This window comes from Lutra lutra, chromosome X (assembly GCF_902655055.1).
Source record: "Lutra lutra chromosome X, mLutLut1.2, whole genome shotgun sequence".
Taxonomy (NCBI): Eukaryota; Metazoa; Chordata; class Mammalia; order Carnivora; family Mustelidae; genus Lutra; species Lutra lutra.
Genome location: NC_062296.1, coordinates 17,446,020 through 17,468,729, shown reverse-complemented (window position 1 = coordinate 17,468,729; position 22,710 = coordinate 17,446,020). Strand labels below are relative to the sequence as shown.

The window sequence follows — 22,710 nt, the reverse complement described above, 5'->3', positions numbered from 1 at the left end:
ACCTTTATCTCCACTACCAACTGTCGATTAAGTGCGTATCATTCCATGCCCGGTGAAGGTTGAATTCCTAGACCACTACACTCCCCTACAAACGGGTTCTTTCGGGACCCCAATCCCAACCAGCAGTCAACATGTGCTCTGGGAACACAAATTCACTGATTATACTCGGCCTGCCAAAGTGGCGAATGATTCATTCATCCAACATTTACTGAGTGCCTACTTTGGACCAGGGCCTATGCCCAACCCGAGGAGTACAATAAAGAACAGGACACAGTCCCCGTCAAGGAGAGGGACTTCCAAACTAACTAGAAACCTCTAGGTCATTCTAGACACCTTACTCGCCCTCATTCCCTGTAGCCAAATGCCACTAAATCCCACTGGTTCTACTTTGCAAATGTCCCTCATCACCCTGCCTCTTTTCCCTTGGACAGCTATAAGAGCCTCCACATGGGTCTTCCAGCCCTCCTGGTGGGAGGTGGGACTCTCCTCCACCTGAGCCCCAGAGAGATATGCTAAAGGACATATCTGATCCCATCATTCTCCTTCTTAAAAACCCTTCAAGAAAACGGAGCAAGGGGGCGCCTGGGTGGCTCAGTCCATTAAGCGTCTGACTCTTGATTTTGGCTCAGGTCACTACCTCAGGGTCATGAGATCAAGCATCAGGCTCCACATTTACCAGGGAGTCTGCTCAGGATTCTCTCTCCCTCTGCCCCTCCACACACACTTCCCCCCACCTCACATACTCTCAGAAAGAAGGAGAGGAGAGGAGCAAGAGAAGAGAGCAGGGGCATAGGAGTGTGTAAATGCATGGCACAGCCGGGAACAGCCAAGAAACCTGGTAAGGCTACAGGGACAAGAGAGCTGTGCAGAGTGGCCGGAGCACAGAGGAGCTCTGAGAGTCCTGCTACAAGAGGATGTCCACCTATCTTCGGTTCTTTTTTGTTTTTTATCTTTACAATTTTTTTCCCCAGTTTTACTGAGGTATAATGGACTCCTGCTTATCTTTGGACTGGATTCTCACATGAAGGAGGGTTTATGGGAGCAGAAAGAGTTGTACCCCACAAGCTTTCCGTCCTCTGAATTCCCACAGTATCCTGCATCCTTTATGAAGACACTTCTCACTCTAACTTGCATCACAGTTAAATCTGCATGGCTTATCGCCACCAGATTTAAGTTCCTTGACGCAAAGACCCCTGACTGACTCATCTTCATATCTCAAGGGGCCCGCTGAGGTTTGGGCTTGATGCCCTCCCCTTTGACTTGGAACCAATGCCAGAACTTCGGGAGAGTTCAGTTTTAAAGGAACTAGATCAGATTAACTGATGCTACTACGGCAAATTCTAGAAGAATGGTATTCCAGGGAAAATGAAGGAAGAGTCCTCAGAGCCCAAGAGAAAGCTCTCTCTCTTACTCTCTTTCTCTCTCTCTCATACACACACACACACACACACACACACACACACACACACACATTCTTTAAACACGAGGAAAAGTCCTAATAAAAACAAAATTGGGTTGGAGAACAATGCCAGTTGGGATAAAAATCTTTTAGTTTAGAATTTTGCCAGAGGGACTCAACTAAGGCAATTTCCCTGTCTCCCTGAGTCACTCTTTCACTAATTGTTATTCTATTCAGATAAGTAGCTGAGATCCTATCTTTCAGGAGATGTATAATTTTTATTTTTCAGATACAATCTTCAAATATGCAGACCTGAACTATAGCTGAGAATTTCAACACCCTAGGCTCGATCTGAGCACTAGACCCTTCCCCCTGTGTATGAAATCACACCGGGGACAGGGGAAGACCCCTTCCCTACCCAGACTAAGGTGTTCTTACCTGCTCTGCTACCAAATCAGCTGTGTGATTTACCCAAAGACCTTCTCAAATCCAGGCCCGGCTAAGGTCACTTCAGAGCTGAGGGTCTACGTTTCCCAACTGTAGATCGATCGCTAGTCACTGAGCCCATTCTAGACTGGGCATTGGGAGGACACCAAAAAAAAAAAAAAAAAAAAAAAAAAAAAAGGTTTGCTTCTGCCTTTCTAGGAAGCCTTTGTCAATAGCACTTGGCTATACATGAACATGGATAGGGGGTCAAGGCCAATGACTCAGGCTTACAAAAGTTTTACTCCATGTAATAACCACATTCCCCTCTACATGGCCCTTTGTCTCCAGAGGCTAACTAATGGCAGAAGCTTCCTCATGGGATGGTACATGGTGGCAAAGGGAGGACCTGCGAAATCAGACCAGTGGGGTGTGAACCCCATTTAACACCGGTGTGATCATAGGCAAGTTACTTCCTCTCTGAGATTCCATTTCCATATCTGTAAAATGGGGACAAGATCACTTACCTCTTGACATGGTTCTGGGGATTAAATTAAACTTATTTCATGTGTCCCAAACACATGGCTCCATTTCTGGCCTCCCCATTTTGCTCATGCTATTCCTGTCCCTGGAGCGCCCTTCCCCGAGTTTCAGCTCCTCAAACCTTCTCACCCATAAAAGTGTCTCTTTCATCATGTTTGCCTGCCCGACCCCAGCTACCCTCCCCACCAAATAATCCCCAAGAGCTCACACTTTGGACCTCTAACACTGCATTTTGCAATCTAGATGTTATAGCTATCAGTATACTCTTCGTATTCAACTATAAAGTGCACGTTTCTGGTGACAGGAACTGTATCTTGGCCATCCTTGTGTTCCCGGACATGGCACAGTCCCAGGTATATGGTACGTACTCCACAAAGGCTTGTTGGATGAACGAACGAGGACTCATCCTGGATTAATCAGGTGGGCCCTAAATTTGATGACTAGTGTCCTTACGAGAGACACACAGACAGGAGACATAGAGAAGTGAAGGCCGAGTGAAGGCAGAGGCAGACGCTGGAGGGACACAGCCCCCAGGACAAGACAGGCCCGAAGCCTCCAGAAGCCGGAAGAGGCAAGGAAGGATATCCTCCCCTAGAGCCTGTATGGAGGGAGTGTGGCCCTGCTGACACCTTGATTTTGAACTTTTGGCCTCCAGAACTGAAATGTCTGAAGGCACCAAATCTGACGCAATTTGGTACGGCAGCCCTGGGAAGCTAACAGACCCACTCTCTCCCTCTACACCACCTACGAGTATCTGCCTAGCAGTATCGAAATGTTTCCTCACGGCAGAGTTAGTGCTCTGGTTAGCCAGTTTCCTCAGGTTTTTGTCTGAAAGTGCAACACCCCTCAAGGCTGAAGAGTTTACTTGGGATTTCCATCCACCATCTTCTTTCCATCCAGAAAGAAGAGAGTGGGCAGGCAACCCAAAACACTGGATGGGGGTGAGGGGGAAATATCAAAAAGGAAAGATTTTAAAAAGATAAAAGAGACTCAAGCCAAATTTTATCTAGGGTCAGCCCTAAGAAAGTCCTACTGACAGAGCCTAAATGTAACTTGAACAACAACAGTCCCATGCTAGAAGGAGGAGGAAATGTTATAGAAGCAAAAATCCTAATATTGCCTCCGTCCTTGGCCATATTTCAGAAAGTCTGGTAAGGGGGTGCTCACACTGTGGCTCAGTTGGTGAAGCGCCTGACTCTTGATTTTGGCTCAGATCGTGATCTCAGGGTTGTGAAATCAAGCCCCGCATTGGGCTCTGAGCTGGGGTGTGGAGCCTGCTTGGGATTCTCTCTCTCCTTCTCCTTTTGCCCCTCTCCACCCTGTGTGCTCGCTCACTCTCTCTGAAATAAATAAAATCCTTAAAAAAAAAAAAAAAGTTGGGGGGGTTCCTCAGACCAATCCAAACGCCTCATTCTCAGTGCTCGGCCGCCTCTGTTTTCTTTGGCTTCCCCAAACAGGCATATTTCAGATACACGAAGAATCGTTTTCAAGCTCCTAGCAAGTAGTCACGAACAGAGCCAGGCAACAAGGGAAGATGCCGACCCAGCTGGGAGCCCAACCGGGAATGTGGCTGGCATCTCCCTCCCAGTCTCGGGCCCTCGGGAAGATGCTGCTTAACCAGCTCCCAAGCCAATCTCTCCAACGCCCAATTGCCCTTCCTGTTAAGATGCCTCTCCTGGCTCTAATGGTTAACCTAAATTCAGTTTCAAGCCACTGCACTTGTAATTACATTCTCAGCCCTTTAAATAACTGTGCCCCCTATTTTATCTTTCTTCTTTCCCGACGCAAGGAACCTGTGGAAGAGGGAGGGGGTCGCCTTGTTAGTGCGACACACGCACGACACCGGAGGAACAAGGCAAACCACAAGGAAACCGAACACTCTTGATCCCTGAGAAGCCGCGCTGTCGCTCTTGTCCCCTTTCCTACCCTTCAGCGGATCCAAGCGTCTACACTGACGTGCTCTAGTGCTGTGGCATTTATGCCATCTTGGGGAATAGCTGTGTAAATGCTTTGGAGCATTAGTGTTAGAACTGGAGACTCTGAAGGACTGGGAAGGACAGATTTTCCTCCTCCTCCCCCCACCCCACCCCTCATGTAATAGGAATCAAAATCCCCACTAATTGGCCCTCCTCCTGCATGTCACTGCAGTCTAGACTTGGTGGCAACCCCTTTCCGTGGAAGAGATTTAATGAAGGAGAAAGTGCACGGGAGGGATGTTGGCAAGCAAACCATTGCAGAGCAGCTACAGGAAGCTTGGAGACACGAGGAGTTCTCGGTAAGCTGAGACTGAAAGCTAAAGAATATTGTCTCTCTCTCTCTCTCCCTCTCACATATGCACATGTTGGTGCATCCACTCTACCCTGAACCAAACGTCTCCCCAAATCAAGGAAAATCTCAGTTATTCAAGCAACACATAAAAGACTTTTCAGTGATGGCTCACTGGTGACTGTTTTCCTCCTTGCCTTCTTCGGGAGATACAAAAAAACAATGGATTACCCAAACGAGTGATCTGAGGATTGCTCTTCCATCCCCATGATTTCACTGAAAAACTCAAAAATTGTGAAGAGTCTCTCCATTCTTCCATCAAGCCCGGGTGATGCAGATACAGAGCTCCCCAGAGCCCAGTGTGGGCTCCAAGACCCAATGCCAGGAGGGCTCCACACCAAGCTACATAAAGCAGACCTGGGTCTGGGGGCTCCCTGTGGGTGGCCAGTCCTACACCACCTGCCTTCAGACCTTCAGAAAACCACCCGCTCTCAAGACCACAGCAGTTTTGTTCAGGAATAGCCTCATTTAATTTACTCTTTTTTTTTTTTTAAAGGGACAAGCGCAATCAATCAGAGAGAAATTGTGACACAGGATCTATGGAGCCACTTAGGTCCCAAACTGTGCTGACCACGTGTGTCTAAGCAGTGCTGGGTTCAAGGCACCCAATGCTACAGTCAGCTGGGGCCGTGATGGAAACAGGTTGATGAAATCACTGAGGCAGCTCAACTCCTAGATGATGACCTTCACTGAACAGGAAAATCAAATGCCCATGACCCCCACGCTGCCTGCCGAACTCACTCAGGACAGAGCATTCCCACAGATCCAAGCCACGGCTCCCGGCCATGTCCTCCTTCTGCCTCTCCACAGATCTGGAGACACCCCATTCCCAACACCCCCCACCACCCACACCCCGCCCCTGCCCCCCGCCCATGCCGGGTCCTCAGCCATCTACCTGTCCACCTCCCCCACCGAGAGCAGAGACAGTGGAGTGTTGGACTTTGAATCCCCAGCATCTCATGCAGGCTGGGTTCTCAGAACAGGATTCAGGAGTAATTCCGGGAAAACGCTGAGCCCTTCCCAAGGGTAGCGATTAGGAGCAGGGCTCTGGAACCAGACTAAGTGTGATTCACTTCAGAAAAAATATCTGTCCTTGGCCAAGCCACTAAACCTCTCTAAGCCTCAGTTTCCTCATCTGCAAAATGGGGGAAGTAATGCTGCCCACCTGGTAGTGCTGTGGTGAGGATTAAATGGGATATCGCCCATAAAGGGCTTAGCACAGCGCCTGGCTCAATAAATGTTAACGATTATTAGCACCGCCCCCACCACAGGTGCTCAATAAAAACTCGCTGAATTGAAGTCACACCAGTGGGAATGACTAGCAGATGTGAAAGGCGGCCTGGGCTTTTTTTTTTTTTTTTTTTTTTTAAGGTTTTTCCCACCTCACTCTGCCCCAGATGACCTCTGAGATTTTCTTTCTTTCTTCTTTTTTTTTTTTTTTTTGCTTTTTCCTTTCTTTATTTTTTTAAATTTTTATTTATTTATTTATTTACTTACTTACTTATTTAATTTACTTTAAAGGACCGAATAGGAGGATAATCAGGCTCCGGTCTTGCTGATCTTAGTTTTTCATTCAGGGCAGAAAACCTAGCCTGGCAAAGTCAGGCAGATGATTTTCAGAGACCTAGGACAAGGCTTTTAAAACTCTAAATGGAAGTTGTGTAATGAGCATGAATGTGAATACATTTAAATTTCCTTGAGATCCGTAATTCCAGCAACACCGTGACATATATTCTAAGTGTGCTCTTGAGGACGTGAGGAGACCAAGGCCCTAAAAGTTAGCAGGATTTCTTTCAGGCTGGGGGTGGGGAGGGGACGCACAATTGTCATGAAAATTAACCTCTGAAAATGCACAGGATTTTATTACCAAACGGATGCCTGAGGAGATTACTAGATTTTTAGGGTCTTTACTATCAAGAGAGCAACCGGCATGCCTGAAATAATTAAGAAGAGACTCAATTATCTAGTAAACTGAAATTTCAAACCACCCTGCTTACCTAAATGAGAAAAGCTGCTTACACTAAAGCATCATTACTTCTATTTAGACAAGCCTTAGCAAAGATATACAAGGAGCTAAAGAATGGGACCCCACATTCTTCCCTAAGCCACAACAATGCCTGTTTATGTAAATAGGATTTTCAGTAACAGGACGGAATCTGAAAAAAAAATGTTTTCATTATTGTCTCTGAAAAAAAATGCAAATGCAGAAGATGAAAGTCAAGGGGTTTTCACTCTAATGGGCCCTGAGTACCCTAAAATATTTATTCTGTGCCAGCCTGAGCCTGGATTCCACGTGGTTCCAACAAACAGGCAAGGACTCTTTCTCGGCAGAAATGTCCGAGGACGGTACAAGGAGGCACAAGGCTTTCCCCGGCTCCGCGGCAAGTTGGAGTGCATACGGATTCCAAAACTCAGTTTAAAAAGAAATAAAAAAATAAAAGTAGTAGTATCTATTTGTGGTTTTTTGGCAGCAGCTTCCAAAGTCCGGGCCCAAACATAAATATCCTTGCCTCCATCCTCACCATCTGACCATCAACCGCTCCCCAACGTGACCATAACAACCTCCAGGCTCAAACTACAAGCTCATATATGGAGGAACTAAACAAAGAAGGAACGGACTATTAGCAAAACTAACCAGACTGTTCATACTTTTGGCGACTCTTGCGATCTGTTGGAACTGGAGCGTCCCACTTCTTCACGGGTAGGTACTGATAACGACACAGATATTGCACAGCCAGAGTCTGAAGCTGTGCCTGTAGTTTTTTGGTTCAAGAACTCGGGTTTTGACCCGTACTCTGTACATCAGCCTTCCTGTGGCTGTTCAGGCAGCTGATAAGAGGCAGAAATCCTTCTTGCTCATTAGGCCATTAGCTGCTGTTAAGCAAAGCGCTGGGGCTGCGGGAGGGGGGGGGGGGTTGTTCAGTGGCCCAGAGGAATGTGCTGGACTCCACATATAAAGCCAGCCCCGATTTGGGGTTAAGAATTTAACCTTAAAAGGCTGACAAGTCATAAATTTGCCTGAGGTTCATATATATGTGTGACTTTCACAGTTTATATTTCCTAGCCCGGACTTAAAGTCAAAACATGCTCCTGATTAATGAATGGTACTAATTGTTATTCCTGACTTGAGAACATTAGTCTTCATCCAAAATATTTTCTTTAAAAACACACAATCTCATACCTAAAACTCTCTGGCTTTGGGGAGTTTGGATAACCAGTTGGAAAAAAAAAATAGGAAGAGGAGCCTAATGTTATCTGTTCCTTGGTGCTACCATTTTGGTAGTCGAGATTGACTCAGATGCTTCCATTTCATTGTGTCCATCAAGCAAAGTGCAAAGGAATGTCTTCCAAATCTAAACATCTGAGATAAAGCAACCATCTGTGACTCGACACAAAAAACGGAGCGGGGGTGGGGGACAGTGGGGGGGTGGCGGAGGCAGGGGTGGTGGAGGCAGGGCTGAAGGATCTCTCAGCCCGTTTTGTCTGACTTATCTTGTTAAACATTTATACGTAGGTGCATAACCTAACAGCCTTGGCCAAGCTTGGAAGAGATAATAGACACAGGACAAACAAAAGATCCCCGTAAGTATAAAGACGAAGAAAAAAAAATACCATGGAATAGTCCAACTGGAAGACACTCTTTAACCTGAAGTCAAATTTGAAACTAGGACAATAAAATCCTGCAAGTGACACAATGTCCCGAAATGTGGTTCACTTCATCAGGGAAAAGCAAGCTACATTTGGTTAGCCTGCGAGCTAGGTGTCAATTTCACCCCACATGAGCAGGGTTTCAAAGGGGCTCCCTGATCTTCAGAAAAAGGAAAGGAAGTTTGGTGGAAGACAAGAGATTTCGAAGAACAAAGATGCAATTTGCATTCATTGAGAATTATGACAAAGTGAGAGAGAATGTAAACTACATAGCAATGATCTGAGATACTCCAGTCAGATATATTTAGCCTGGTGCTATCTGTACAGAAACCCTTTTAAATGCTCAGAGTTCTTAGAAAGTGGAATGTAAATTCATCGGTGCATATTTTAGAGCTCTGCATTTCCAAACGAACTAAGGAATCAAATTTCGAAATATCCCCGGAGAAGTAACCAGGTACCCAAACCAAATATGCGGGCAGAAATGGGAAGGCTGTTTTCTCTCCAGAATCACTGAGGGCAAGCGGATGTGGAGGAGGCAGAGGAAGATGGGGGGAGAGAGAGGAGAAAAGGAAATCAGGAGCTATAGGAAAAGGAAACACAACTTAAAAACTCAAATACGGAGGAAAATATAAAACATTTCACTCCTCCAATTTTTTTGGAGAACAAGAAACACAAAACCATTCAATAAATATAACAAACCATAAAACACCTTCTGTTCTAAATTATAACCAGTTGAGAGAGAGCGTGAGGGTAGGAAGGAGGAAGGCGAAAAGGGAAGATGTGGGGAACAGTCCAGCAGACGATGAACCGGGGTGGGGGGGGCTTGGTAGCTTTGGAGCTTTTCTGAGCCCCAGAAGGGCAGTGATGGTGTGCTCAGAGCCCCCCGCTGCTCCCCTTAGCTAGGGGTGTCCTAGTAAATCGGGCTACTTCTTGTCACTCTACTCTATGAAATAAATGGTGATGAGCTTTTGGAGAATCCCAAGAACTGTGAGTCAGCAATACATCTCTTTGCCACTAGGACGGAGATTGAGAATAAAACTGGATATTGCTGAGGGGTGGAGAAAGGCTGAATGATTGACTAAATGCTGGTTCCAACTCCTTCAAGCTTTGTGAATGAGGCAACCTTACTCCCTCAAAGAACAAAGAAAAGGCAATCTGACAGCTTTGGAGGGCCAAAAGAACCTTCAGGCAACATTATTAAAGTGACCCACAGCCCTGAAGTTTCAACGGCAAGAAATGACTTAGGTTTTAGAAATTAACACTTGTATAAAAACTTCGAATTCCATGGGGGAAAATAAACCTTTATTTCAGAAATAAACTTTGAAGTTTCAGAAGAAAGCAGAAAACCAGTTTCTGAAAACAGAAGGGACTATTGGAAACACTGAGCACAGTTCCTCCATGGCCCTCAGAATTGCTTCAAAAGTCCCACTCTGACTTCTGGAGATGGCCAGAGAAGGTACACCCCAGAAGGCCAGTTTAAAAAAGAAAAAAGTGGGAAATGATTAGGTTCCTAGGTAAAATGTTTGAGGGGGACAGGTTTGTGCAGGCGGGAGGAGAAAACGATGGACTGATTTCTGGCTCTGTGGAAAGGGAAGCCCTGGCAGGACTTCTGGACGGAGACGTTTGGCAGAGCGACTGGCAGATCCTGAACCAGACAGCAGTGAAGAGGTCAGGCTGGAGAGGGAGACAGGACTGATTCGGACAGCGAAGATAATGAAGTCATGGGAATGGGTGTGGGAATGAGCAAAGAGACAACAGAAGGGGCAAAGGACAAGCAGGACTGGAGCACTTGCATCTAAGAGAGGGAGGGAGGGAGAAGGCAAACAAGCAGAGAGAGAATCAGCCTGAGGAGGAGAGAAGCCCAGAGCGAAACGTCATCCAGTCAAAGGAGTGTGGGAATTTAAGTCAAATGCTTTGAATCCAGCCCATCTTCCAAAGGGCATACCAGCAGGAGCAGGAGCCGTCGAGTGAGACACATCTGGATGCAAATTCTGGCTCCCCATACCACACAAGCTCGGGGAATGTTAGCCTTCTGGGCCTCATCTCTTCATCTGTAAAATGGACATGATACCACCTCCCTTTCCCCTTTGCTGTGTGGACTAAATGGGATTAAATGCAAAGCAACTGGCACATAGTGGGGACTCAGTAAGTGGTAGTTTCTGTGCTCCTCCCTCAGGGCCCTTCCAGACTATTCCATTCATCTGAAAGCGGTCTTAAGAAAATCTTCTGGAGAACAGGAGGTTTCAAGTTTACGTTGAATGGAAGTAGAAGCCCGGACGAAGGCAACCTCTAGAACAATAGGGAAATGAAAGAAACTCTTCATGCCAGAGTAACGGAAAATTCTACCACCCTCTACCCCCACTCCCGCAACAACAACAACAAAAAAACCACACTACATCTCCATAGACACTTAAGAAAAGATCAGCCCAATGACACAAGTATGCCTAATATTTGCTTGGAACCACATGTTTCAGAGACCAGCTAGTGGAAGAGAGACCAGAGCTCCCAAAAGCTACAGCTTTCATTCTCCAGAGTGGGAGGCTGCTCCCCAGCGGGGGCTGGGGGCACCAGAGGGGCCTCTGTGTTGGAACCAGGCAGGTCAGCTGAACTCAGAAGCTAGGGACACTCCATGAGTGGTTGCATTGCCTGTACGTAAGATATATGAAAGCGAGGCTTTCATGACACAGATGTAAGGTAGGATTGGGGAAGACCACCCACTGCTAAAATGAACAATTAACAACTTTCAAACAGTTTAAATAACATGAAAAATTATGAATTACTGCTATCAAAAGTAATAGAAATCCAATCCCTTGCTTCAAATGTACTTCTCTACATTCCCCACCACCCGTGTGTGTGTGTGTGTGTGTGTGTGTGTGTGTGTGTGTTTCGTCGTGCATTATCTTATTTGCAAAATCTTGGACCATGACAACATCCACTCATACTTTCTCTTAATCAAGAGAATTCTTGAAGTCTTTGGCAGTTCTTTTCTTAATCACCAGATGTTGGCAAAATGCATTTTAAGATGTGTCACATGCAAAAGCCTGGAAAATATCATCCACACCCATGACTTCCAACTTGAGCCTATATGCTGATGAGTCCCAACTATGCGTTTTCTGAACTCCAGAAGAGTGTATGCACTATTTCCTGGTGATCTCATCAATTCCCAGAGTTTCCGTTACCATCTATATGTTGTTCTATACCCGAGTATGTATCCGAGTATGTAGCCCTGATCTCTCTCTTCTACTGTCCAAGACACAACCTCAACCACCTAGCGGACATTTCCGCCTCAATGATCAAAGGACCCCTCAAACTCAACCCCTTCAAAATCAAACTCATTATTTCACTCCTTAAAAATATGTTCTTCTTGGGGCACCTGGCTGGTTCAATGGATAGAGTGTGCAACTCTTGACCTTGGGGTCATGAGCTTGAGCCCCCACATTGGAGATAGAGTTTACTGTATTTCACTCATTTAGTCAACAAATATTTACTGAGCACTTACAATGTGCCATAGGTCCACCACCCAGAAAAACTAGAAGTTCTAGACTCTCCCTCCTATCCTCATAACCAGTCAGCAAGTCATACCTGATCCATTTCCTCTAGCTTCTCAACTTGGTATTTTACTCCCCTATTTTCTGCCCTGCTTTTTTCCAACCTACATTACTAAGACTCCCTGCCAGTCATTCTCCATACTAAATACCATTTTCTCTTCTTCAAATGTTTTCATGGCTCTTAATCATCCTTGGATATAGCCCAATGAAACTCCTCAGCATTTCCTGCCTACTTTTCTAGTTCGTCTTTCCTCTACTCCCCACACCCCCCAACAGCTGTTCTCCAACCATTCCAAACCAGTCCTGTCCAAAAAATGAGTCATTCTGTCTCTACGTGTCTTTGCATATACCTTATGTGGCAGCCCACTTAAGGCAGCAAGGCATCCCTCCTCCACAGCTCAACAACCCCCAGATCCCTATATGGCTCCCTTCCTAGGCAGTGATTGTATCTTACGCATCAGCTCCCAGCTCAGTACCTGGCATAGCATCAGGGCCCAGTGAATGCTGGCTGAAGCAGAGAATGAATGAAAAACTTTACAGTATTTATGCAGCGATGGCACATAGAGTTCATTAGTAGTAGTAGGTTCCTTTCCTGAGAATTTCCATCTGTTTTCCAAAACAACTAAATGTGGTCCCCAATACAATCACTCCATGAAAGCTAACTTGGAAACTGCCTCTTGGGTCACATTCTCATTGCTGTGGAGCTCAACGTGCAATGTGGCTGGTGCTAGAAGTCATTCTCCAAAATGAGCCAAATTCACAGTATGAGTTGACCATCACTGCTTTAAATGAAGATCACATCTCTGTACTTAGGAAAATGATGGAACTTAATAAATGAGCTCTGTGATATCAGTGACAATTCACTCTGCAACAATTTGGGGCCAATCCAACTGAAAATGGTTTACTTGAGCTCCAAGAAGCAGTACCCCCTAGGTTTTCCCAGGGTAAATTAAGCTTTTTCTCTACGTTATTAAGGATGTACTGATGTAGGGATATTATGTGTGTGTGTGAGTGTACAGATGTGTGTGTGTGTGTGTGTGTGTGTGTGTACAGAACTCAACCTGCAGACACTCCATGAGTGGTTGTATTCTCCGTACATAAGCAAGGCTTTCTCGACACAAGGTAGGATTGGGAAAGACCACTCCTTACTAGGAGTAATAATTAACAACTTTAGAACAGTTTAAACAACACATAATTATAAATTGTTCCTATCAAAATAACAGAAATGTAGAATATTTATTCATATATAAACTAAAACGTGTGTGTATATAGATATAAGTACATATAAAACATATCTAAACACCACATTTTTTTTTAAGTAGGCTCTATGCCCAACTTGGGGCTTGGACTTATGACCCCAAGACCAAGAGTCACATGCTCTACCAACTGAGCCAGCCAGGCACCCCTCAAGCACCATATTTAGAGAAGTTTGTAGCCGGGGCAGGGGAGGGGGGGCGGCAGCGCCTGGGTGGTACAGTCAAGTAAGCACCCAACTCTTGGTTTTGGCTCAGGTCCTGATCTCAGGGTTGTAGGTCCGAGCCCTGCATCATGCCCCATATGGGGCTCCGCACTCAGCATGGAATCTGCTTCAGATTCTCTCTCCCTCTACCAACCCCCAAATAATTAAATAAATCTTAGAGGAAACCTGTACATAAAAATTTCTCTCTACTAGTCACTTCCTCCCCAGACTTCAGTTCTGAAACAGGGGGCAACAAGGCCCCCAGGTCTACAAAAAACAAATACATGGGCTTCACGTCCGCTACCCCACCCTCAGTCCCAATTGCAGATCAACGTAGACAACGATGCACCCAGAGACTTGGTCCTTCGCTAGGTGTATGCCATCCTGGGATCTCATTCAACAGCAGTCAAGTCCTTGTAGACTGTTTCTTTAGGTATTAATTCTTACCTTCGCTCCAACCTTTATTAATAACTTTACACAAGGCACTCTACTCACCACTCTAGAGGATATCATGCTGAATCAAATATGGCTTCTGCTGTCAGCCGTTGTAGGGTCTGGCAGAGGCTATGAATAAGCTATGTACTTCACAGAAACACGGATACTAAGCAAGAAGAGCAATAGAGTATTTCTGGGACCCAAACGCACTGGGGGCTTAACTCCAAATTTTCTATGTACACCCAAGCTTCCAAACTCGAATGTCTTCCAATCCTTTCAGGCTGTTATGTGTCAGCGAACTTTCTGATACATCCCAGGGTAAGGGCTTTGAATGTCCTCCCTGTATCTGTCGTTCTGACCCTTCTTCTCTTCCCCACATTTCCCTCAGTGCCAATCATCTGAGCCAAAATTGGACAAAGAGCAATGGAGTACCCCAGGATGCTGACACACACCATGAGAACCAGGATGCAGAGTTTGGGAGAGAGGGAGCAAAACCATAATGAAGGAGGAAAGTATCCAAACACAATTCCAATATTATTTTGAAATGAGCATCATCCCTTTCTTTTTTACCCTCTTTCCTAGTTGGGCCTCTAGCTGAAAGAACCCTAGCCAACCAGTTGAGTTTTCTCAGCTGACTTTAAAAGCTTGCCCCAGTGCATACAGAAATTAAGAGACCTCTCAGGAGGCCCTTTATCCTACTCCAATAAAATTTCCATGGCTGAATATACACCTCAGACGATGTCCTTTAAAATGTACATTTATGACGTTTCATGTTATTGGTAAAAAACGCCAAACACCAAAGAAAAACTTACATACTTTCCATGTATGTTTCTGTAACTGATACCAAGTTGCATTATTTTTGAAACCTAAATGCCACTGGTCTGTAAAGTAAATAAATGCATTTATCTATATGTGGATATATTTAATTTATCTATGAACTTCTTAGACTAGCCTTGTAACCAAGCAAAGAATACTTACCTCTTGGAAAGATTTGCCTAAGTCTACTTCTTTTGGGGAATCTCAGTACAGTCACATGAATTCAACCAGTCCTTTGCCACTTACCTATAGACAACAGATGGAGTTTTGACCTGAAAAAGGAGTTGCTTTTTTAGAAACCTTAATATATTAGTAAAAGTGAATCGACTACTTAAATATTGGCTTTATGGAAATTTTATGTTTATAATACATTTCTACTTCCAATCATTCATTTAGGAGACAAATATTTATCAAGCACTTATGATCTGTACTACGAGATGGGAAATACAAAGATGAAAATCACAGTCTGGCAGGGCAGATGCAGATGATTATGAACACATACCTTAAAGATACCATACTCAGGACTTCTAATTTTCCAGTCATAAACTTATTTCCAAAAGGCAGACTCGAAAAGGCCAGCTAAAATTGTAGTCTAGAATTCTGCCTTATTCTGGATTTATACAAGAAATAAATGCATGCCACATTGTAAAAATTCTGAAAAACACAGGATATTCTCAAAATCCTCACTTCTGAGAAATGTACATCATTCAACTTTCAGGTGGATGGATAGAATACAGTGAATGGAGGTTTTTTGTTTTGTTTTGTTTTGTTTTTATAAAGGCTTTAACTTCCCTGTCCTTTCTTATTGCCACCTTCACTTGTATTTTATCTCCCTTCCTATCAATTATTTATCAATATAAGCCTATTAAGTATACTTCAGAGAGCTTAGTAGATTTACTAATCTAGCATATAAATACAATTTCGGCTACTGGAAGTAATTAACTATTTGGAACACTAGCAGTGCATTTCGGTCCTAACACTGACTCTCTTTTACTCATGAGGAAAAATACAAACTCTCAAATCAGGCTTTGTCCAGCTACACACAAAGAGAGGGAAAAGTGAACAGGCCTTTCTCGGTAATCAGTCTGAATTCATTTTTGTTGAGAAATGGTGGACAAGTATTTCTAATAATTAGCACTCAGACAATTGAGGTTTAATTGGCCTGATTTGAAGTACAGAACTAAATCTTCTTTACTTTGTACATTCAATGAGGTCTTCAAGTGAGACTACCGCGCTCCAATGAGGGTTTTCTCCACACACGTAGCATTTCAAAATGCACATTTTTTCTGCCAGTATGCCCACCTTCACTTTGCTTTCTGACTCGTGTTCTCCCTGTCATTCTATCTCAGAAGGTAAATTCCCATTACCTTATGCTGTCTCTAAAGCCAGTCTGGGGCCCATGGTTTGGATTCTATTCTCTGATGCTCATTTCTTAATGGAGCGCTGGGGATCCTGTTTCAAGTCAGACAATTTGCTAAATATGGGCAGATGAGTGTGTGGGGTGGGGGTTCTGCACACACTTTCATTAGACCCTAGCTTACCCAAAACTTCAAACCCCTTTGCAAGCTTGGCTAGGGCCGAGTAGATGTTGGCTCCTGGTATGGGCTCTTGGATTAAGCCTCTGCACAAATTCTGATCCCAGGCTACAGAAACACACGCATGTGTTACAGCTCGACCCCCAAGTACGGTAATGTCAACGCTAGCAAGAAAGGTCCAGCTGACATTAAATCAAAGAGAGTTCGATTTAAGAGATGGCTTACATATTTGTGTGCCATAATAATTGTTGCTCTGTAATGATACTATGCCAGTCATAACAATGTTGCTAATTTCAATCTGTTCTTTGAGTCCTTGACATTAATAAGCCCTTAACCAATGGTATAGTTGCCAGCTAACTGAGGAAAGACTGAATCTGGCTCCAGGCCAGATATATGTAGCCTGAAAAGTTTGTCCACATACCCCAACAGTGTCCCCGAACAAACTGGATTTAGGTTTTTAAAATAAGTAAGATGACGTAGAGCTTAGGAAAGTATCTGAGAGTTCATAGGGAATACATCATGATCGCGGAAATTCTATCATCGTCGATGATACACTAAATGTGCTGTGGGGCTCTTGGTATTGTGCTCAACACTGCACCAAATGCAGTGCTTTCCCTTTAAGAAGCTTCTAATCTAAAACATACAAATAACCATATGCAGAAAAAAGCGAGAGATCAGAGTAAAGGAAGCATTCACAAAAATGTACAAATTCAGCATGCCAGAACTTTTCAGTTGAGCAATATGATCCCTAGTGAAATTCTTTCCAAATGATGTATCGTGTGCACAAGTTATAAGTGATTATCTTCAATTTTCTTAGAAATGAGTAATAAGATACCTCTTAAGACCCATGCTTTTGTATATGCATCAAACACTAAAGTTGGCGTGGTCATTGATAGCTGCCATTTAAGGAGAAAACATATTTGCTGTCTTGTCTCACAGCAGACAAACCCAGGCCTCTTTCTTCCCAGGTTGCTAATAAGCAGCCTTTTTCTAGGCTACGGCAAACAGCAAACATTGCAACTCTCAAGATGAAAGTAGCAGAACGCTCAAAAATATTGCATCAAAAGATTGAAAGCAATCTCCCAGCCCACAAGAAAAAAAAATTGCAAAACTGACACCATCTGTGTCATCTAGCATCCACCGGAATCATCTCTTGCATGCATCTCCTAATGCTTGTGTGGAATTTGCTCCAAGAATTAAGAAAACTCTCTTTAAGATGGCGGCCCTATTAAGAGCATCTGCCCTATCTCCCACTTCATCTCTTCAGTTCTTTTCCCTTGGCCAGGCTGGCTATTGTGACCATTTCAGCCAATTTCCTGGAGGTATTTTCTAGCCCTTTTCACCCTATTTAATCCTACAAGTGTCCTGAGAAGTCTGTTTACTCGTAGGCTCCCCCACTAGACTGTGAGCGCCTTGACAAAAGGGGCTGTGTCTTACTCCTCTCGGCACCTCCAACACCTCACGGGGGCCCGGCCAAGGAGCACCAGGCTCAGGCTTCTCGAAGGCCCAGGCGCTCCACTGACCACCAGCCACCTCCTGACCCAGCCCCACCCTGCCCTCCAAGCCCAGCCCGGTCCCACCCATCAGGGCTCACCTCAGAAATCGATTCTGACCCTCTAAAGGGTCCTCCCAACTGTTCCCAGTTAGGGGGGCAATAATGTGACTTGGTCAAAGGGTGAATCAATCACCTGCTCACCTCCCCCTCCAGGGCGGCCTCGGGACAAGGAAAGTCCTCCCACACCCACAGCCCGGGCCTTGTTCTCTCTCCCGACCTTAGGACCGCGAGCTGCTTCGAACTAATTGGGGGACCGCAGCTGGCCACCCAGACCACCCAGACCTGGTGGCTAGTTCTCACACTTTAAAACAACGACTACAACCAAGAGCAAACTCTGTCTTTGTTTCAAGAATGCTGATTTTTATTTTTAGGGTGTTTCGTCTATTTTGAGAAACTCTCAAGTCGGGCTTGCCTCTTCCGGGTTGCCTTTGACCCACACGGGAGTCTGGCCTTCCTAGGATTGGTCCCTCCACTTTCCAGGGCCCTCTAAGGCAAGATCCCTCAATCTTCGGGGAGTTGCAACACTACCACAGTTTGATTGATTTTCTCCTTCCCGTCGGTCCCCTTCACCACCACACCCCCCACCAAAAGCGGTGTATGGCATTCATAAAGTGAATTACACTTGATTTTTGTTTAGAGGAATTTTTTTTTCAGACTTCTGTAACATTCCCTTGAGACAATTGGAAACATCATTGTCTGATTACTAGCTCACTTTCCTTGCCTAAAATTGTATCCATTCTTGATTGCGCCTGTGGGTAGGTTAAGCAAAACAAAATAAACATCCAGACTTATGAGCTCATTGGCTTTTTTCTGAATTTTTCTAAATTAAATAAGGGCAAAAGAGCTACAATGAAAGTCAGTTATATGGATTTTTCTGCCAAATGCTAACTCTGTGTGCCTGGTTTCCATCTGTGGTGCTTTCCAAGCTACAAATCCTTAAAAAGGGGGGGGGGGTATGAAAAGATCTATGGATTTGAGGGACATGTTATTTAGAATTGTTATCCCGTGCCTTTGAACGCTCTAAAAGAAATGGGAACACGAGATTGCAAGGCTTTAGATGAACTTTGTGGAAGGCTGGTGTAGCCCTTTAGCACCAGTCATTTATTTTTTTAGGCTGGCAGATTTCAAATGCCATTTAGTGGCATCCATATTAGCATAAGAAATGTACCTTAACTAACTCTAACCCAATTCTGCTAATGGCCGAAGTTAGCAGTCAATCCCAAATGCTCCCCTTAAGTGAGACAGGACATTCTTGAGGATTTCTCCTTACTGTGACCAAATCTCATTTTATCTGGGACAAAGAGAGCTTTAATTAGCAGTTAATACAGTGATGCGGGCAAACTGCACATGGCTTAAAATACAGAGGAGGGTGAAAGTCAAGCGGTCATCTTGGTGGTTCATAACTACCAAATAATTTGCAGCTCTCTTTCAATTTCCAACCACTGAACGACAGCAGCAAATGACACATTTATTCGCTTTGAAATGATGTGCTTGCCATTGTATTTAGTCGGCCATTATCGTCTCTTCTCTGAAATACTGATGAGTTCTTCCCACTCCTAGACATTAGGATTTTCACCATGTTTCTCATTCTACAGTGCCCAGAGTCGCCAAAGGGAAATTTGGGACACATGGTTTTCACGGCAAGTCAAGAGTCCCGGAAATCTGCGCAGACCCTGGAAAATCCAGGATATATGGTCGCTGCCTGGGTGTCACCACATTTGAAGTTTGGCTTTACTCCAGCACGAGTCAGAACAGTGCCTGCCCACCATGTAGAAGGTGCTGGCCTCTGCACCCAGCTGTTAAACAGAAGTGAAGTAGGGCAGTTGGGTTTTTATGAAGACCATTGGAAAGTGATTTTGCCTACAGAGTTTGGGAAATGCTGGAAGAAAGGGGTGGGGGAGTCCCCCTTAGGAATTCCTGTTCTCTACAGTATGGCCATCCTTAGGCGTGGAGTGAGGGAGCTCGCAGGGAGAGAGCCCGGGCCAAATCTCTTACACACAGTGTGTGGGCCCTCCCAGTACTTGTATACAGAGGCCGCCGCAAAGAGGCAGGCAGCCGGAGAGCTGGGGAGGAGGGAGGGCCCGCGCCAGCAGGAGTGAGTGTAGAGGGAGGGGGTTGCTAAATGAGTATCAGTGTGTTCCTTCTGGTCTTTTTCTTCTTTTAAGCACAACCTTTCCTCCCTGGCTTCGAATCAGCCGAATGTGGCCCCAACCCCAACCCCGGAACCATTCATCTGGCGGGGACTCACCCTGTGAGGACCAATTTTTACATTATCAACAAAAGCGTGTTCTCTGGCCTTCGCAATCTAATTACCACGGCACTTCCAGGGCACAGAGATTTCGCCTGTTGTTCCAGCTCTGTGCAACTGATTCATAGGTTGCCCCTTACAGCTCTTGCACACGCCCACGTGGTACGTTATTAACACTTAAGAGTGGAAGAGGTAGTTCTCCCCCTCCCATAGAGCGAAATCCTGCAACGCAATATTTAACATATGCGCAAACGCATTTCGGTTGCCAAAAGGGGTGACCAATTACCTTTGCAACCGAACAGCAGGCTCCCTCGGCTCTTTTCATCCACCTAAAGAAAAGGCTGAGGGCTGAGGGCGCGCTGGCTGCCTAGGTAACCTCCCGCTAGTGAACTGCTCGCTGGCAGCGCCCACAGGGCGCGCATCGCCTTCCCAACTTGGTCCAACCATCAGGCCCGCCTCTCTGACTTGTTGAGAGCCACGAGCCAAGTTTCTGACGAAGGCTGCTCCCCATCCCTCCGAAGCGCGGGACGCGCGCCTCGCTGGAGGCACGGGCTGGGAAGAGACCCCCGAAGGCCACGGACATCTCAGGGTTTGCGAACACCACCGGCCGCTTCTGCAGAGCGCGCCTCCGATAAATTAACCTGTTTCATACCAACTCTTCTTGCCTGCATTGTCAGTGTAGCAACTTGTACTAATTGGATTCTAAGGCAGGCTTTTAGGAGTCCAACCGCGGGACAGTCAATCACACAGGGCCATTAATACTCATCTGTTGACAGCGGCAGCCCTCGGCTAAGGTTAAAATATGCCCTTAACAACACGATCTGATTGTGCAGAACAAAGGCAGGCGTTCGGAAACTTTCCTCCGCCTAAAATCATCTCCCCTCCAGGGTCCAGCCTGTCAAGAAGGCAGATTGAATTTGAGAAGGGGAGGAGTTAAATCATCTTTGGACTCCTGCTCCCCGGCCTGCAGCACCGTTTTCGAAGCGATTTTGCCAACCTAGATAAGGGACGCTGTTTTGAAGGGAAAGGTCCGGTCCTTCTCCTCTTGGGGACCCTCCTGCTCAAAAGTTTCCCCCAGCGTGCACTCTACCTGCCACTGCGGATTCGGAGATCTGTCCCCAACTTTGTCTACACTTGGGCCCGCGAACCCCGGAACCCAGGCTACCAAAAGGAGGGCGTAGGGGGCAGGTTGGGGAGAGAATGGCCGGCCGTAGCCACGGTCCAGCTCCGGCTGAAACGGTGGCACGTTCGTGCAAGCGAGGGTGGCAAATGCTCGAGACACCGGCTCGGCTGTGGGGCGCCAGTTCGCCGAGGCCCGGGGAAGCAGCTCCCACCTTCCTGGCCTCCCCCAAAAATGGGCGCTTGCGAGGAGGCCCTCCCCTCCGTGCCTCCCACCCGTACCTTCCCTGACAGCAGAGCGAGCCCGGGAGAGGAGGACATGGTCCACGCTCAACCCTCCGCCCTCCCCTGGTAGACCTGGCCGGGCGCAGCGACCACTCCCAGGTGCCCAGCGGCGGGGCGCACGAACGCGGCTCCACGAGGCCAGCGCTCCCGGGGTACGGTGGCCACACGCCCCGTGCTCCCCGCCGGGCGCGGGGGGACGCGCGCGGGGACGCCTCCTCACCTGGTACCGGGGTTTCGGGCACCCACTTGAGTCCGGGCTGCAGTCTCTGGAAGAAGGAGCGGACCTGGTGACAGGTGGCGTCCGGCGGCGGCGGCGGGGGCTGCGCCTGTCCCGGGCAGTCCAAGCTGAGCAGCATCGCCACCACCAAGCACGCGGTGCGCACGGTCCCCGCCATCCTGCTTCGCGGGCAGCGAGGAGAGCGCGGGAGAGTGGCAGCGGGGGCAAGAGCGGTTCCGAGACACGGCAAGGCTAGCAGCGGCCCTGAGGAGCGGGAGACGTGCCGCTACCCAGCCGCAGCAAAAGTTTCCTCGCAGCTACCTGGGCGCGGGGCGAGGGCGGGAACGGCTCGGCGGCTGGGGGGGGGCGGGGCCGGCGGGAGGGGCGGGGCGACGAGGGACCGGGAGGGGCGGGGCGAGGCCAAGCGCGCGGCCAGGGGGCGGTGGCTGCCGAGCGGCGGCGAGCCTGCGGGTGCGGGGCGCCGGGCTGCGGGGTGGACTGGGGCTCGGCGGCGCGGGGACCGGGCGGGGGCGGCGGGGAGGAGGGCGCCGAGCGCGTGCAGTGGCTCCTGGCGGCCCAGCCCAGCTGCCCGCTCGCCGCCGCTCTACCCAGGGCGCTCTGGCATAACTACTGCAGAGGGGCTGCGGGCTCCGGCGCGCTGATTGGCTTCCCAGCAGCCATCCCCTCTGACTGGCTCTGGGAGAAGTTCCCCAGCCTCACTCCTCCTTCCCGCCGCTCATTGGCCTACAGCCGGCAGGGCTTTTCCCTTCAGGATTTTTGCAACCTCTCCATCCTTCCTCGGGGTGCGCGGAGGCTCACTGGCCTCGGGGGGGTGGGGTGAGGGGGGCCTCTCCGCTTTGCCATAGGCCTCCTGCCAGTCCGGTCCAGCTCGCCCCTGGCCACCGGAGCCACCCGAGGTCTTCCTCCTCCGCACAAAATCCTCCTACCTCCTCTTCCTGCTCTCTTCCAAGGGCTTCCCTCAAAGGGTCTTCCCAACGCAGCAGCCCCGGCCGGGTTCTCAAACCCAACCCACGAATAGTCACATTCAGGGGCAGCTGGCGACCACCGAGGGGTTCACAGTCTGCCTCATCTTTGACTCCTGTATCTAAAAAGTCTACAAGCCTGGGGGATTTGCTGCGTTTGATTCCAAAGAGC

The 22,710-nt window shown here is 47.2% G+C and overlaps 1 protein-coding gene across 1 annotated transcript in view; it reads right to left on the bottom strand.

The window, feature by feature from the left end:
• Nucleotides 1-21,921, bottom strand: part of GPC3 (glypican 3) — a 403,047-nt gene extending 381,126 nt beyond the window's left edge. Inside the window, exon 1 of the mRNA XM_047716543.1 lies at nucleotides 21,559-21,921. Coding sequence (XP_047572499.1) covers nucleotides 21,559-21,733 — 175 coding nt within the window. The 5' untranslated portion in view covers nucleotides 21,734-21,921. The remainder of the gene's footprint in view (nucleotides 1-21,558) is intronic.
• Nucleotides 21,922-22,710: the final 789 nt, after the last annotated feature.